Source organism: Aristolochia californica, unplaced genomic scaffold (assembly GCF_029961685.1).
Source record: "Aristolochia californica isolate CCGP_79_NKW_82.1479 unplaced genomic scaffold, dmAriCali1.0.hap1 SCAF_2, whole genome shotgun sequence".
In the NCBI taxonomy this organism is placed as follows: Eukaryota; Viridiplantae; Streptophyta; class Magnoliopsida; order Piperales; family Aristolochiaceae; genus Aristolochia; species Aristolochia californica.
In genome coordinates, this window is record NW_027181881.1 from 4,903,214 (window position 1) to 4,919,865 (window position 16,652).

A 16,652-nucleotide genomic window follows, 5' to 3' on the forward strand; every position below is an offset into this window, starting at 1 on the left:
GGCTTCCTCATAAGAAGGAAATGTTGCTTGTGGCATACTACTTTAGTACGATATCAAACCCTCAGAGAGCTCTAATAGCTAGCATACTACTTGAGTACCCTAGAAGGCAATTGTTTTACATTATTTTCTAGGAAAGTTGTTTGATGTAGAAAGTAGTTTCCTAGGTTCTAAGGGAGAATAGACGTGGGTATAATTTTTGAATTTTTTTACATTATAAATGGGGGAGGGGGAAGAGGGGTTTATAAACCCTAAACTCTCCAATTTCTTTTCTCCCTGCAATTTTTTTTTTTTTAAGAGGGACATGGCGCAATTCGAACTCCCAGCAAATTTCAACACAACTAATGGGAAATTTGGACTTAAGAGAAGAATTAACAGATTATCTAAAGACTGACTAACTATATAGCAGTAATCTATATGTAGTTGGAAAAGAAGTAGAAAAAATGAAAAAAAATAAAATAAATGGGGGTTAAAAAGAGTCATTCAGAGCTGCCTCAAACAACAACTTAAAATGTCATAGTGGCCTATATACCAAGCACATGACCATCAGAATACTAGCACAATTTACTTTTTACTAGGATTAGTTAAACTGTAAATTTATAATTCACCACCATCCACAGCATCAGGTTATTTTTTTATTTTTTTTTTGGTGCCCTATGAAGAATAGTTGGCAGTGGATACCAAGAAAAGCGGGATTTCCTAGAAGCATATGACAACAGATGATCTATGAAAAGACTTGTGCTTGCCCCATATCCTAGCAATTTGTATCTAGATCTATGTGGAAAAAAGAAAAAGAAGAGGAAAATGCAGTTAAATGAGCTGTTTGTAGCTTAGCCTCAAACTTTTATTAAAATGTTTTATCATCCTATATATATATCAATCAGATATCACTCGTGGCACAAATAAGACTTCTGAGTGATATAAAACCAAGTTGAAGCCTCTTACTTGCCCCATATCCTAGCAACTTGTATCTAGATGTATGTGACAAGGAAAAAGAAGAGGAAAATGTAGTTAAATGAGTTGTTTGTAGCTAAGCCTCAAACTATTACTAAATGTTTTATCATCCTATATATATATATATATCAATCACATAACTCGTGGCACAAAAAAGACTTCTGAATGATATAAAACCAAGTCAAAGCCCCTTAATTGTGCCTCAACATTACATGTTTAGAGAACCTCAGAAGTGATGCAGGTAGCTGCAAATCTATACCTCATATCCTTAATAGAGTACAAGTAATGAACAAGGATTTCTAGCTTTTGCAACTGTAGATAAACTAAGTCAGAGAGATGTGAACAGCAAAAGAAGCAAAGAAGAAATCGGTTCAAAGAGCCTTTAGAAAAGAAGAAGAAGAAGAAGAAGAAGAAGAAGCGATAATTCAAGGCCCAAACATATTTTGTGTAACCAAGCTGGGAAGTTTATAATCTAAAATCAACAAAATTGGGGTTAAATCTTACTTGAACAACTCTATTGCCATACTTTCTACTCAAGAGTATGACAAATCGTGTAAAGCACAAAACTCCCCACTCCACCACCAAAGCTGACCTGAAGCAACAAATACAGTGGGACCAAACACGAAATAAAACAAATTCTGAAAAGTCTGGGGCAGTCAAAATTTAATTACATATCTCAACATTAAAGAAGATTAACTCTATAAGAAGCTCATAAGAAGGATGATGTTCATACATCAGAAAGAGCTTACCAAGTCCACTAACCATAGAAAGAGTATTCCCACAACAAACACGAAAATCTGCATCTGGTTGAAGTTCAACACATACCATGCCCACAGCCCTCCTAAAGCTGCAGCTGACTGAAGATTTCTTTCTATGGACCCAAGAGCCAAGTCCACCGGTGACAGTAAAGATGAAGCATCCATACCATTAAGCTTGAGTTCATCCAAAGTATATAGTCTTTGTGGAATCTATGCAATATTTATGAAATCCATTTAAAAATTTAATTGCTTGAAACTACTGCACATCTGATATATGCAATAGCATGATGTAAAATAAATATACCTGAACATAACCCAGATAAAAACACAAAGTTAATGGAATAATGAGACAGCATGTTCAATACTCAAAAGTGTGATACAATTAGAAGAAAATGACCTTATCTGTAGATGACGACATTTGCAAAAGATTAATTAGCTTCCTAGAAATCTATACAAAAAGATACTCATATTGCTGTGCCACATGTAAACATATATATGAACAAATTATTTAGAAAGATAATCAAATGGGAGAATAGAATCAGATAACTAGGTTTATAATAACAGTAACATACAGACAAGCAACCGCTTGCACTCTTAACCGCTGGTCACACCAGCGGCCAACCAAAAGTCACCCACAAATGGCAACAACTTTTGTATCCTTCTATGCTATGCTTCCAAAGGCACAGGCAGCAAAGAAGAACCTTTTTCCCCCAGTTGGTCACAGGCAAAATGAGATTCAGCAATCTTCTTCTTGCTCGCACCACCAGTAGCTTCTGAAATAACGTTTCATAGACTCGAATAATATGTTAGTAAACAGCCTCTACCATTTTGCATTTCATCATACATACGAGATACAAAGCACAGACGTAAAATAAGTCAAAGAGAAGAGAAATTGATCTCAACTCATTTACAGAACTGTGAAATAATGAAAAAAATGAACTGAATGGGTATTAAAAGAAGAAGAACTAGTTGAAAAGGCAACACCGTCTAATTTGAATACAGCCACAGGTAGACAAAGCCTGACATCCAAATTAACTTCACCCCAAGTATTGTTCTTCTTCAAAATAAACTCCCCAATAACTCTTTGGAGCCACTCATTGCAGCCCAAGACAGTCTCTCACACACAAGACATGCAATCAAATATGAGCATCCCACTTCGCACCTTCAGCAAATTGAGGTGGTATCAAATCGATTTGTAGGTATCTAAGTAAAATAATTTCTCATAATTCAACCCGGTGAGCAAGATCAGTATATAGTAACTAGTAGCAATGATTTTACATACATAGATAACATCATTTCATCTCCCAAACTATAGCGAAGAGATTCCAGTGAATACCTGACTGCAGACAAACTCGTCGTTCCAAGATTTTATTTTGCTGATCTGCACAGTTGATGTACATGTAACACGGAAGGAGACGAAACACGAAACCAGAGACTTGAAGAACAGAGCATAAAACTAAATCAACCGTTGGCTTATTATCCTAGTAACAAAAATTAATCTTGCAATTTCTTGTCTATTATACACCGCGCAATCCTCAAAACGCAGGCGCGGCAGCAACAACGATCGAATTCTTGGGTCATCAGCAGAAGATAGCAGAAAACGCTAGACAAAAAGCACTAAAAACGAGAACCAACTCAAGACACAAGACAACGCGCGCCAGAATCAAACACGCAGTCACCCGTTACGACTAGGGAGCCGGAAAATAAACCAACCGTGAGAGTCCGCAACATAAGAGCACATCAAAACTTCAAGTCCATTTGATTGACAACGAAAAGGCTATACAGATCAAAATTTTGATTATTTTCATTGTTACTGTTCGATACAACTAAAAAAAAAAAAAACTAGGGTTGCCCCCCCACGTCCGTGTGATGACAGAAAGCCCCCCTCTGCTCCAAAATTACTCCACCCCTAGCCATATGCTATGCAAACAAAACAACAGCCTAAAACTCCTGCGAAGCAGATCCAGGTTCGCCCTTCCCTTTCCCCTGTTTCTTGGGCAAGAGAGTCTGATGTATATTTGGCAAAACTCCCCCGTTCGCGATTGTCACTGTTCCCAGAAGCTTACTCAATTCCTCATCATTTCTCACCGCGAGCTGTATATGCCTAGGTACAATCCGATTCTTCTTGTTATCTCTTGCTGCATTGCCAGCGAGCTCAAGAACCTGAAAAAAGAAAACCAAATATCAATATCTTCTTGCCATCCTTTCCAAATGTCTCTACATGTAGAATAAAAATAAAAGTGTAACCACAATATAGGAAATAAATATAACATGATAGGATGAACATGCTATAATAAGTTGAAGACGGGGAGGAGAGGGAGAGGGAGAGAGAGAGAGAGAGGGAGCTAAAACGTGGTACGGGAAGAATTAACTGCATCCATGAACGAAAATCAAAATCAAAACAATAGGCACATATAAAGATTGTACTTTGAGGCTATGGCAATGCAGCAACCTGCTTAAAACATATAATTTCGTATTAAAACCCTAAAGATCCCCACTACAAACACAACCGTTTTTTTAACAAATCCACAAACAGACCCAAAGAAAAAAAAAAATCAAAATAGATCATGTACGAACCTCAGCCGCGAGATACTCAAGAACAGCAGATAGATATACAGGAGCACCGGCACCAACACGCTCAGCGTACTTTCCAGCCTTAAGGAACCTAGCAATTCTTCCCACAGGAAACTGCAGACCCGCTTTCTGGGATCTAGAAACCGATTTAGATGATTTGGGTTTGCCCCTTCCACCCTTTGTAGACCCTGCAGAACTCATCCTCGCCTGGGATTAAGATCACCGAATCTCGAACAGAGGATCCAGTAGAGAATAATACCAGGTAAACAGAATACACTTCGCGGGTTGAGAAAGAGCGCATGGTTCGAAATATATAGGGGACGACCTGAAACGATTAATGACGTGTCACGTATTCATTGGTATGTAAAAGAGGTTGCGGATTGCTAACGTGTTGAACTTTATGAACTGCGACGATGAAGGGTGAACCCTAGCTGCAAATTGACGCTACACGTGCTTTTGCGACTGGCGAGCCTCCGTGCTCCCGCGATGATGCCAGATTAAGCAACAACGGCCCACCAGACTAGGCTATGCTTCATCCTAGCCGTCCACTATTCACGAGCTTGCTCAATCTCATATGAAAAAAAAAAACTTTTTCTACATAATAAAAAATTAATTTGGAAATGCTTAATCAATTCTTAAATTTTAATCAAATTCAACGTAATTGTAGATGACATTATATTTTGTAGTTTCTAATATTTATTAAGTATTTTATAATTATTTATGCCTTATATACATTATATCTAAAAGTTTCTTTTTGGATTCTTCTAACTTAGGGTGTGTGTGATGGTCACAAAATGTAAGAAAAAGTACCATTGGAAAAAAAAAAAAAAATCTTTGGCCAAAACTCTTCTTTTGAACCATTTTAGCCCTATTTGTGGATGCTCGAGGAAAGTGAAAGTGAATTTACTTACCCAAAATCATTAGTGTGCGTCTAACAAGTGAAAGTGAAAGTAAATTATCTGTGTAATTCATTTTCACTGGCTCTTGTGTAAAACGAGTAAAAATAAAACCCCAGTGCTTACCCTTGGATTCACTTTCACTCGCTCTCTCTCAACACTCTTCTCTGTTTCCCTCTCAATACTCACCCTCTTGACGCCCCTTAGGCTGACACGTAATTCCAAGCTACGAAGCCTCCCTCTCATGTTCTCACCGTGCTTGCTCCCCTATTAGTGTCGTTGCTGTTTATTTTTCTAATTCTCTACTAATTGTGATTTTGAATGGGCCCTTTGTCAACCCTCCTCGATCATCTATTTGATCTTGTTGTTTTTGATTTTGAAAGGGGTCGTATGTAGTTTATGCGTTTTACTTTATCATAGGAGCAGTTCTCTTTCATCCATATGAGCATTATCTCCATTTTTTTACAAATGATAACGAGTCCCTCGATAGGGAGCCAAAAACCCTGAAAGATTTATATACCTCACATCTACCAAATAATATTTTCCTATAATAAATGATATATTTAAATAAATTAATTAAGCATAATAATACATGAAAATAGACTAGAGATATAAGTAACATTTACCTTTAGGTATCTAAAGTTTATCTCATCTTATTAAAGTTGATTTCATGACAAGTGAATCGGTTGTTGATCTCTCCCATCCAACAAGTATATAAGTGAATTATATGTCAAATGTACATACTACAATTACATTAAGTGAGAGGAAATCCTTCATGATCTAGTGCTTGTAGATCAAATGGGACATGTGTTTTAATATGAGTATCATCAATGACACCAATACAATCATAATGACACAAATTTCATTAATATAAACACATCAAATTAAGTTTATTCATCAAATAACTTTATATTTACCTTAAAGTAAGGATAATAGATGTCACTATTCAAAATAGTTAAATAAGTACGTCGTGAAGGTCGTTTGATGTAATCAAACTGTATTATGACAATAGTATCTAACATCTTATTAAAATACGTACTAATTGTCCAACTTGATTTATCAAATATCTCTAAGGTAACACTGTATGATTATTGTTGATCAACAGTAAAACAAAATTATACAAGTCATCTTTCCACTGATATAGTCTTTGTATCAAATAAGAGTCATTTATTTTTGAAATTTCCAACCAATTTAAGAAAAATATTTTTATTTATCCTGTAAACTTCTTGAAATCTAACAGGTGATTTTCTAATGTTTTTTAAATATCGTGGACCACCCATACCATAAGAACGGATTGATGTATATAGTAACTTTGTGTAATGTGTAATATAAATACAATTTTTTTCATTGTATAATAGATTATTTACAAATACATGCAATAAAAAACATGGTTCAAACACAAATGAACATTTATGTCTCAAACACAAATGAACATTTATGTCTCAACGACAAAACATAACATGTACCATCAAATAAGTTTCATCATCTACATGTTGAAAACAAATATTAAATCACATCAACAAATAATTCTCAGCCCTCCTACATAACCAAAAAAATGCATTCATGTTCTACCCTCATTCATGTCAATGTTTATCCACATACAATTTGTGTCTTAAGCACACACATATCCATGTATTAACCCTAAATATATTCCGTGTTATAAGAAGTGGTAAAACAAGTTTATGAGGTGATTGAAAATAACTAGGACATTTAGGATTTATTTGTTATATTCCGCTTTAATGAACGAATACTCTCGACTCCTACAAGATAAGACGGTCAAGATGATCCTAGCAAAAAGTTATTGAAAATTACACTGCTTGTTCCTCTGTGCGAACGATGCACTGGAATTTTCTTATTCATAGTCAAACTGGAACGTGATTTTAGTTTTAATTAAAGCGATATGCTCACCAAGCATCATTCGGCAGTCGTGATGTAACATCGCTTTCTTCCAAGTCGTTGGGTGGTTGTGGTTGGCTGCTCTTCTCCGCTTCTCAATCGTCCAGCCATTGTTATTTTTTACTTTTTCTCTATGTCAACATCCTGAGTTGGCCGAAGTTCCACAGCTTGTTCACCTTTCTCCTTAAATTAATCGGCGATGTACGTCTAAGGTTCAAGGTCAGGTACATGGTAGATGATTACTGCAGTGCAGAGGCGTGGCTGCCCCACGGCTCTAATGGGGTAAAAAGCGAAGAGAAGTGGGGAGTAGGGCATTTGTTGATAACAGAGATTTGGTGGTTGGAAGCGAAGATGGTTTTGGTAAGCAATATGTCGTCATAAGTACGACATTTTGGCGGAAGTCCAGCTTCAATCGTTATTACATCTTCTCTCCTGCGATTTCCGACCACCAACCGGGGCCCACCCCCCATTTCACGGTGGCTTGCAGATTCTGCCAATCATCTGGGAGGGAGATCCAATAGAATTTCTGAAAGTGGAGACTCCGTCCACGCCGACGGGCGGAGGTAATCAGACGACTCTTAGGGTTAGGGTTACCGAAATGGAGGATCTGCTCACGACGCCGGGGGATCCTACATCTGTCTGGGATTTGGGAAGTCTTCTTGATATTTCGATAGATGATCCGTCGTCTATTCTCTCCTGGGACACCGGAACTCCTATCGATGATTCAAGCGTCTTTGTGGCTCCTCAGCTCGAGCATTGGGAATCTCCCTCGGCGGACGGGGGCGATGATCGGGTGCGGAAGCGGGATCCTCGTTTGACCTGCGAGAACTTTTTGGCGGGAAGGATTCCGTGTGCTTGTCCAGAATTGGATGAAAAGGACGAGGAAGAGGAAGGAATCGGGCGGAAGCGGGTGAGAACTGCTTCCGCGACGGCTACCTTCCGGTGCCAGGTTCCTGGATGCGAGGCGGATATTTCTGAATTGAAAGGTTATCATAGGAGGCATCGGGTTTGCCTCAACTGTGCCAATGCTAGTTCGGTTGTTCTCGATGGCGAACAGAAGCGGTACTGCCAGCAGTGCGGCAAGTAAGTCTTTAGGATAAAAAGAACCAGTTTTATTCTTTGCCTTGCCCCCCCATCGGTCTAGGTTCACGTGAGAAGACATCTCCCGTTTTCCCGATAAGCTTCTTCTGTAGATGTTCTGAACCTGAAGTTATGCAGATGATTTTCTAAGTCGAACATCAATACCACACCGTCAATATTTAAGAACAATATCTTTTTCAAAAAACATATTTTAGAAAAATATCTAAGGATGCTAGAGTAAGAGCTCCGTAAAAGTATAGTTCCTTTAGCTTATCCAAAACATACAGAAATGAAAGCTATAGAGAACCTATTGAGGAAAAAAGCCAACCAGAAAATTTATAGAGCAGGATGGAGAGGGAAGATTTAAGTGCAGACCTCAATATAGTAGGTAGAGGGCCCTTTTTATGGAACATTGTCAAAAAAAAAAAAAAAGTGCATGAAGAAAAAGAAGGAAAAGAAAAGAATCCCTCTGATGACTTAATCATTGGTTGAAGAGATCTAGAATGATGTGAATAGTTGGCAATCTCTGTTTTTTTCTTTTTTTCTTTCGTTTTAAAAAGTCTTATAATGGGTTCTGAAGTTTAACTTGTTATCACCATTGAGTAAAGCACTCCAACTGCTTGGTCTTTGTTTTCACATATAATCTGCATGTGGAAGAGAAGGAGTTGGGTGGGTTAGAACTTTGCTATAAAGACCTTTATGACAAAGAAGGTGGATGCCCTTGATATACAAGAAATATTTGCTAAACCTAGTTTTCTGTCAATAGAGAGGAAGGAGTTTGCTCTAAGTGGTAATTTATTCGTAACACATGAGTTGAACGAAAGACATTTCCTGTTACTTAAATGAGGCAACACCTTCATTTCATTAATAAAACAGAGGCAGTGCTTTGAATACTTTATTCTTCAAGTCGTTGAAACTGAAATACCTATCTGGTTTCCAGGTTTCATCTGTTACCAGATTTCGATGAAGGTAAGCGTAGCTGTAGAAGAAAATTAGAGCGGCACAACAACAGAAGGCGGAGAAAGTCTGCAGATGTCAAGAGTGCTGTGGAAAAGGAGCTCCCAGGGAACCTGCCAGCAGATGTCAGTTGTGACACTGAAGTGGCAAAAGGTATTGCTAACACAATTTAATATTGACAGATACTAACTGATTTAAGATGGTACATGGTTTTTTATTCTCAAGCATATTCTATTAATGTCTTAGGTCATGTAGATACAAATAGGCACTTGGTATTCAGTTTTACATATTTGCTTGGATATGTCAAATGGAGTTACTCTCTGAACTGTATTGGATTCAGCTTGAACTGATTACTTGAACAACTAACAGATGTGGAGACCGTATTGGCGTCTGAAGATGAGCAAGGGTCCCCCTTGTCCTCGCTTCCCCACTTGCACAATAACAGTGGTACATCTTTTAGTGTTTCTCCCAAGGCCCAAAAAGAAGAGGGAAAAGTTAACTCCAAATCTGGCCTTTCTCCATCAATTTGTGATAATAAATTTGCATATTCATCTATGGTGAGTTGGTGGAAGCTTCTTTCTAGCCACTTCAATTTTCTCTTTCTCTATTTTATTCTCTCTGAAACTGCTTTGGATCATTATTTGATTGCAGTGTCCGACGGGTCGTCTCTCTTTCAAGCTGTATGATTGGAACCCTGCAGAATTTCCCAGACGACTTCGGCACCAAGTACTTTTAGAGGATAATAATTGCAGTTTAGTATTTTTTGGAGTCAATTATTTTTCCATCTGGAGAGATTGCAATTTGGTTAATATTTATTTTTTCGTAAATTTTAGATATTTCAGTGGCTGGCTAGCATGCCTGTCGAGCTTGAGGGATATATTCGACCTGGCTGTACCATTCTGACTTTATTCATTGCTATGCCACAGTTCATGTGGAAGAAGGTAAGATTTTTTTCTCTTGCTTATCTTACTACGCCCATTGTAATATAAAAAAATATCTGCTTGCAAGAGAATAGAAGATGTGTCCAGTCCACTACTGTAAACCAGTTGATAATGGTGATTTTTTCTCTCACTCTGTCTCTACACCCTGTGTTTGACTCTCTCTTTCTATTCTTGAGTTGGGAATCATGGCATCCCAGTTTGCTGCTCTCTGTGTTCTATTCAAATTGAGGAAATGCTCCTTGTAGGTATTGATATCGTTTTCCAAAAATGACTTTTGTCCTTTCTTCTTTCTTAAATGCAGCTGCAAGAAGATGGTGCCTCTTATCTTAAGGACCTTGTGCATTCACCCCATAGTTTGTTATCAAGACGAGGTCCTATGCATATTCATTTGAACAACATGATTTTTCAGGTTTTAAATGGTAAGTAATGTTCTGAAAGTATCAGAATTCAAGTTGGTGTGTCTCATTATCATGTGAATATTAGGGCTTGGGCCTTTGGTTCAATGGCCACATGGGTGGGTTTCTAGTATGAAATCGTGAGTTTCAAGTCTCACCAGGTTATGAGTTTCAACATTAAAAAAAAATGTAAATATTGTTTTGGTCTTGGGCAATTCAGCTTTAAATTTCCTTACTGAAGCTTCACAACATTTAGATATTTCTAGATTTTCTGTTATGTTTCTTATGGCTGAATTGCATGTGCTATGGGGGATTGAGGCTTTTTGACTCAAATGTCCATTGTGAGTATTTTTTATTTTTGTAAAGATGGCATTATGAGGGGTTTTGTAATGTGAGGTCTTTGATTTGTCTCGTGGATGACTGGACTCTCTCTCTTTCAATATATATTATATATATTATATATATGCATATATATAATATTTTTACATAATATATATATATATATATATATATATATTATCTTACGTACGTTTTCCCTGTAAAAGGAAGTGATTTCAGCAAATGAAACTCTGGATTATGAACCTGACAAGATGACACATATGAGTTGGACCCAATTGGACAATTTTTCCTGTAGAAATCGTAGTCATTGAGATGAATGTAGCCACTTAATATTCCTATTTTAAAAGAGATTTCCACGTTTTTAAGCCAAAACCTGAGCTCAATCTGTAGGACTCAATTTCTATGAGAGTGGTAGGATCATTTGGCTAGTGCAAGTTCTGTAATATGTCTTGTTCATGAGGCCTTCATTTTGTTCGATCTTGGTTGCTTGTGCTAAATCTTGAGCTCCTCTAGACACGAATCCAAAGTGTTTGCATGCATACGTGTAGAGTTAGTGAAGGATTATTCTACGTGTCTATGAAGTGAAATCTTTAGCATTGTGATTTTTTTATTATACTCAGAAATGTGCAAGAGCTTTCTTATATGATCCTTTGTATTTCAAAATCTACTATGAAAATTATTTCGCTTGTTAAGCTACAGCCTAAGCTGTCTGTATTGAGAATTATTTACTCGTTAAGCCATAGCCTTAAATTTGCACAAAGTAGTATTCAATGCAAGGACCTTTTTTTCTCTTTGAATTAATTTCTATTGTCCTATAATGTATGATAAATCAATATATTCTTTTTTCCAATGTGTTTGATCTTGTTGAGTTGAGAAATTTCTCATTGTTTAATATGAAAGGCTGATTATGGTCAGTTTTGATGACATAACTGCACTGGCCAAGGTATTATTTTCTTATCTTCTTGTTTCAATTGAATGTGACTAGATGGGACTTCTCTAATGAGCATCAAAATGGAGATACGGGTGCCGAGGCTTCATTATGTACATCCTACATTTTTCGAAGCTGGCAAACCTATGGCTTTTGTTGCTTGTGGCAGTAACCTACGCCAGTCTAAATTTCGGTAAGGTTCTGCTCTTTTAGTACTTTTTGATGGGATGGAATGTGGGATATAAATGCTATGCATTTGACAACTGTTTTACTCATCGTTTTTTTGCTAGATAGGGGTGCTGGATCATTCAATATAATGTTCTTCACTTAGATTTCAAGATATAATGTTCTAACGGGCTCTTCAATTATAAACACAATTCACTTGGTATCTGTATTATTTGGATGTTGAATTGCTTTTTTTTTTTTACATTATTATCCTTAATCTACCAATAGAAGATTAGTTTCTAAGATTTTGTGAATGTCCTTTGAATATGTCAAAGTACTTGAAATTTTAGGTGAATATTGCTAGGTTTTTCTGAGGTTTCAATAGCAAGGCAAATAAAGGATGATCGATGATTATTACATGAAAAGAAAGGAGCAAAGCCAAGTGAATTATTTTGTAATATGACCCAGGCAATTTGAGCCAGGGGAAGTGGTCCTTGATTTCCTCTACCTGAAGTTGAAATATTATAATATTTCACAAAATGGCATTAGGAGTTTTTTATTCATTTTTAATGGTATTAGGAGTTTAATGGTTAGGTATTAGGAGTTTAAGTTGTTATTGACGTCTCTCTTGACTCTGCTATTTAGTTGAGGTCCCAAGTTCAGTAAGGGAAGAAAGTTTGCATCAGGTTGAAAAATGCTGCAGAACTTCTCTTAATCATTAGAGTATTTGAATTTCATTAATCCTTGGACATGTTTAGGGAAATTTATATTGTTTAAGACATCAAATAGAAATTGTGGAAGTTGAAAATGACATGGAAATGGTGAGAAATGGCTTGAAGAAGTCAAAGTTAGTGGCGGACCTACTGTGGAGCAGTTCAGCAGGATGGACTTGTGCAGCCAATACCAACATGGTTGGGGCAGAGCTCTGGTGACAATAATGTGACAAATGCTGCCCTTGGTTTTTTCATTTATCTGGCATACATAGCAATATTTGCAATGCTATGAAGATGAAGAAAGGTTCCCTAGTAAAACCAAAATTGGGCTGATCCACATGATTTCAGCTCTGAAATCATATTTATGTGTCTGGGTCATTTGTTCTACTGAACTGGAAATGGATGCAGAGCATTTGAGTTGAATATGCAGCTTTTTGCAACTATTATTTCTTGTGCTTAACATAAAGGTACTGTGAAGTTCCAGTTATGTATTTATGGATCAGTTGAAATTTGTCAGAAATTAGGAAATAGATCTGTGTAGGTCGTAATTGATAACAGTCTTTGATTTGATATTTTTCTTTTTGTTGGGAACGAACTTGGCTCATGTAACATGTGCATTTGCAACAAGTGAGCCGAATTCAGAACATCATCGGACAGTTCAGTCAGTATCTGAGTGTAGTTGTGAACAAGTGGATGAGAGTGATGACACTCCCGGGGAAGATGGAAACTGAAGTTTTTTGTTTGTTAAAAACTACATCAGATTATGTATTGGTAGGGGGCATGTGTCCTGACCAGAAAAACCTGCAGGTCTTTGTCCAGATTCTGAACCTAGTTGAATCATGATATGCAGAGCATAGAAATAAGAATTATGCTCCTGCTAAAGATGTTAAGCTTTGTCGTAGATGCTATCTAGTATGTCATGGGAGAGATAGTTATCAAGAGTCGTTCTCTTTTACGGTTTTTTAAATGGAGAAATAATTTAAAAGATGCATTGAAGTTTAAGAAAATACAACTGTGAAGTATTTCTTGTATGGTGTCATAAATATGTATCCTTGATATACTAGTTTTTCTGAAGAATTTGAGTAAAGAGAAGAGCAGGTAAAATAAGTTCTGTTGCTTTAGGCAAGCTTGGTATCCTGCTAGTGTCCATGTACTTGTGGTCATTTGAAGATCTGAATTCTTTGTAATGGGTTTGTTTTATTAGAAGTTCTTTCCAAAGTTGTGTTCATCCAACATAGTTAGGACAAGACTCTGATGATGATCATGAGTTGTTTTCATTGTGATGTATGTCTTCAGTGTGTACGGGAATGCTGAATTATTGATCTCTTGTTCGTTTATATTTGAGATGGCAGGTTTCTAGTGTCTTTTGCTGGAAAATATTTGGTACATGATTCGTGTATCACAATTCACCAACGGGAGATAAGTTGCTCTGATGTAAATGTAGGAGAATCTAGTGATGGGTCTGATCATGAGATTTTCAGGATATGCATTCCTCAAACAGAACCAGATCTTTTTGGCCCTGCATTTATTGAGGTTGGTGGATTAAAAGTGATATTGTCCTTCATTCTGTGGTATTGTGGTTTATCTTCCTGGGTATTAAAATTGTATCCCCAAGGTTAACTTTCTCGTTACCATGTATGCATTTATTATATGTAGTCTTTGTCTGGGATTCTGGTTCTGGTTTTGTTTTGCAGGCTACTGTTTACTGAACAAATTTTAGAGGTTGGTAGGCTGTGTGTCTTTATGACCTTAAATCAAGAAAAAAGGATCGTCATCCATGCCATTATCAGCTCCTTATTTTAAGTGAATGATAGTTCAAGGGTTCCATTTTTTTTAATTCATTTGCGTATTTTTTCTTTTTTCTGCAGGTTGAGAATGAATCAGGGTTATCAAATTTCATTCCTGTTCTCTTAGGCGATCAACAAGTATGCTCGGAATTGCAATTCATACAGCAAGAATTTGATGAATCTCGCTGTTCAATTAGATCTGGTAGCCAGGTTCGAGAGGGCAGAAAGTCCATTATGGACTCTTGCAAGTTTCTGGGGTTAAGACATGCCAAAATGTCTGAACTTCTATTAGACATTGCATGGCTTCTGAAGGAGCCTCAGTTGACTGAAACCTGTTCTCCTTTAATTCAAATTAAGAGATTGAACCGGTTATTGAACTTTTTAATACAGAAGAACGCCACTTTTGTCTTGGAAAGGGTGCTTCAATCTTTTGAGAGTATGATAGCTGATGAAGAGTCAGCCAGTTCTGCTGGTACAACATGTGGTTCTGAAATGGGCTTGCTGCAGGAACATATAAATCAGGCAAGAAAAATTATTGATCACAGACGAAAACATGGTAAAAACTCAGTAGTGCATGCTGAAAATGCAGATTGTCAAGGGGCTTTGTTACCTGTGAGTGGAACCAGAAGTGAGATGCTCTGTGATGCATCGATTAGTGAAGTGAGTACCGTTTCCTTGTAGTTTGTCTTGAGATGGTAAATCTTTAAAACTGCTATTTTGATATTTGGAAATTTTCATTAGGATTATTTCAAAAGAATAAAATTCTCATTAGGTAGTGTGGATTAGGCCTTTGGTTCAATGGCCTGACACAGGATTTCTTAGGTTCAAGTCTGAACGGGAAAAGGGTATAGTTTGCTTGCATAATCAACATTCAAAAAAAAAAAAAAAAAAAAAAAATCTCATTTGGAAGTAAGTTCTTAGTGTTGTTGGGGCATGGTCAAAACAGTGCCTCTTGGAATTGTTTACTGGTACCTGATACCTGCCTGCCTTCCTGGTACAGGTTCTATTATCTTTACTAGGAGGAGTGGTTTAGGGTTTAGGAAAGGTGGAAAGAGACTTGTGCTCACTCACTCACTCACTCTTATTGTGTTTCCTTCAATATTTATTGGTATTTATTATTATTATTATTTTTCATTATTGCAGCAGGGTACTCTTTTAATGTGGTACTCTAGTGGCGCTGAGCTTCAATTCCTCTCATAGATGAGCTGTTCAAGTCAATTATAGCTGATTGGTTACCATGGCTTGTTTTTCAGGATTTAGAGGGAAGGCGGAAAGCTACTTGGAAGGCACCTTTGATTTCAGTTCCCCAAGAAAAAGATTTAACTACACCCCTCATCAATAAAGAGGTTATGACCGTGAATTCCTTTGCCTTTCCATGGCCTCAAAATGCATGTGTTCAATTTTTTTCTGGTCCAATCACGAGAACACGGTTTGTCTTACTTATGATGGCTAGTTTTGGTATTTGTTGTGGGGTTTGTGTGGCCCTCCGCCATCCTCACAAGATAGGAGAATTTGCAGTAACAGTACGGAGATGCTTGTTTCTGGACTCAAGGTCGTAAGATGGATGATTGAGGTAAATGTTCAGGCCACTTATGTGTATATAGACGCATTTTGTATGCCTCTGCTAGTGGGTCATTTCTGAGCTGTACTACAATAAATTGTGTACTGTTGGTGTTACATTAAACGAAAGGGTCCCTTGTTTCTTTTGAGCACACAGATGATTGGACCTATCCGTGGGCCATCAGATGCTGAGCGTCTCAGCATTTCGGTTACAGCTATCCAGCGACTTCTTGTCCTTCATGTCGGATGGAGTTACAGAGGGTTCGGCTATAGTCCTCCCCACATGGTGTTGCATCTGGTGAATTTGACGCGAAGCTGATTAGCAACCTGTTTGCATGAGTAAAATCTTGAGCGACGAAGCTCGAAGAGATTGTGGAAGAATATCGTAGAAATAAAGGATGAAATCGAATAAAAAACCAAAAGTTCCCTTAAGGGGCAAATTGTAGTCCGATTCTTTCTCTGTTTAAACTTTGAAGTCTGAAGCCTCGTTAAGTAACAAGCTGGTTTGTAAACTTTTTAACAACTTAATCCAGGTTCGTTGGAGCCCGAGTCTGATCTTGAATTCGAATTCGAATGTGTGAAAGTAAATGACTTTAATATGGATTGATGCCTTCTAAAAAATAGGTATAGGCAGTTCTTTGTTTTACAATGGCTGCTTTACCTGAACTGTGGCATACTAACACACGTTACCCAATCCAGAACTGACGAAGAT

General features: G+C 37.3%; 2 protein-coding genes across 3 annotated transcripts; one reads left to right on the forward strand and one right to left on the reverse strand.

The window, feature by feature from the left end:
• Window positions 1-3,446: 3,446 nt before the first annotated feature.
• Window positions 3,447-4,554, reverse strand: LOC137955412 (histone H2AX-like). Its single transcript, XM_068802344.1, has 2 exons — window positions 4,287-4,554; window positions 3,447-3,872 (listed from the first exon to the last, which is right to left on the reverse strand). Exons 1-2 carry the CDS (start codon window positions 4,482-4,484, stop codon window positions 3,651-3,653), a joined length of 420 nt encoding a protein of 139 aa, XP_068658445.1. The 5' UTR covers window positions 4,485-4,554; the 3' UTR covers window positions 3,447-3,650.
• A 2,576-nt stretch (window positions 4,555-7,130) lies between these two features.
• LOC137956167 (squamosa promoter-binding-like protein 7) lies at window positions 7,131-16,488 on the forward strand. 2 transcript variants are annotated; one of them, XM_068803539.1, is made up of 11 exons: window positions 7,131-8,158; window positions 9,096-9,265; window positions 9,482-9,669; window positions 9,764-9,838; window positions 9,946-10,053; window positions 10,355-10,472; window positions 11,773-11,908; window positions 13,946-14,126; window positions 14,462-15,040; window positions 15,634-15,953; window positions 16,098-16,488. In XM_068803539.1, exons 1-10 carry the CDS (start codon window positions 7,674-7,676, stop codon window positions 15,937-15,939), a joined length of 2,346 nt encoding a protein of 781 aa, XP_068659640.1. In that variant the 5' UTR covers window positions 7,131-7,673; the 3' UTR covers window positions 15,940-15,953; window positions 16,098-16,488. The 2 variants fall into 2 exon arrangements, with proteins under 2 accessions (XP_068659640.1, XP_068659639.1); XM_068803538.1 differs by lacking the exon at window positions 16,098-16,488 and having other exon boundaries at window positions 7,132-8,158; window positions 15,634-16,092.
• Window positions 16,489-16,652: the final 164 nt, after the last annotated feature.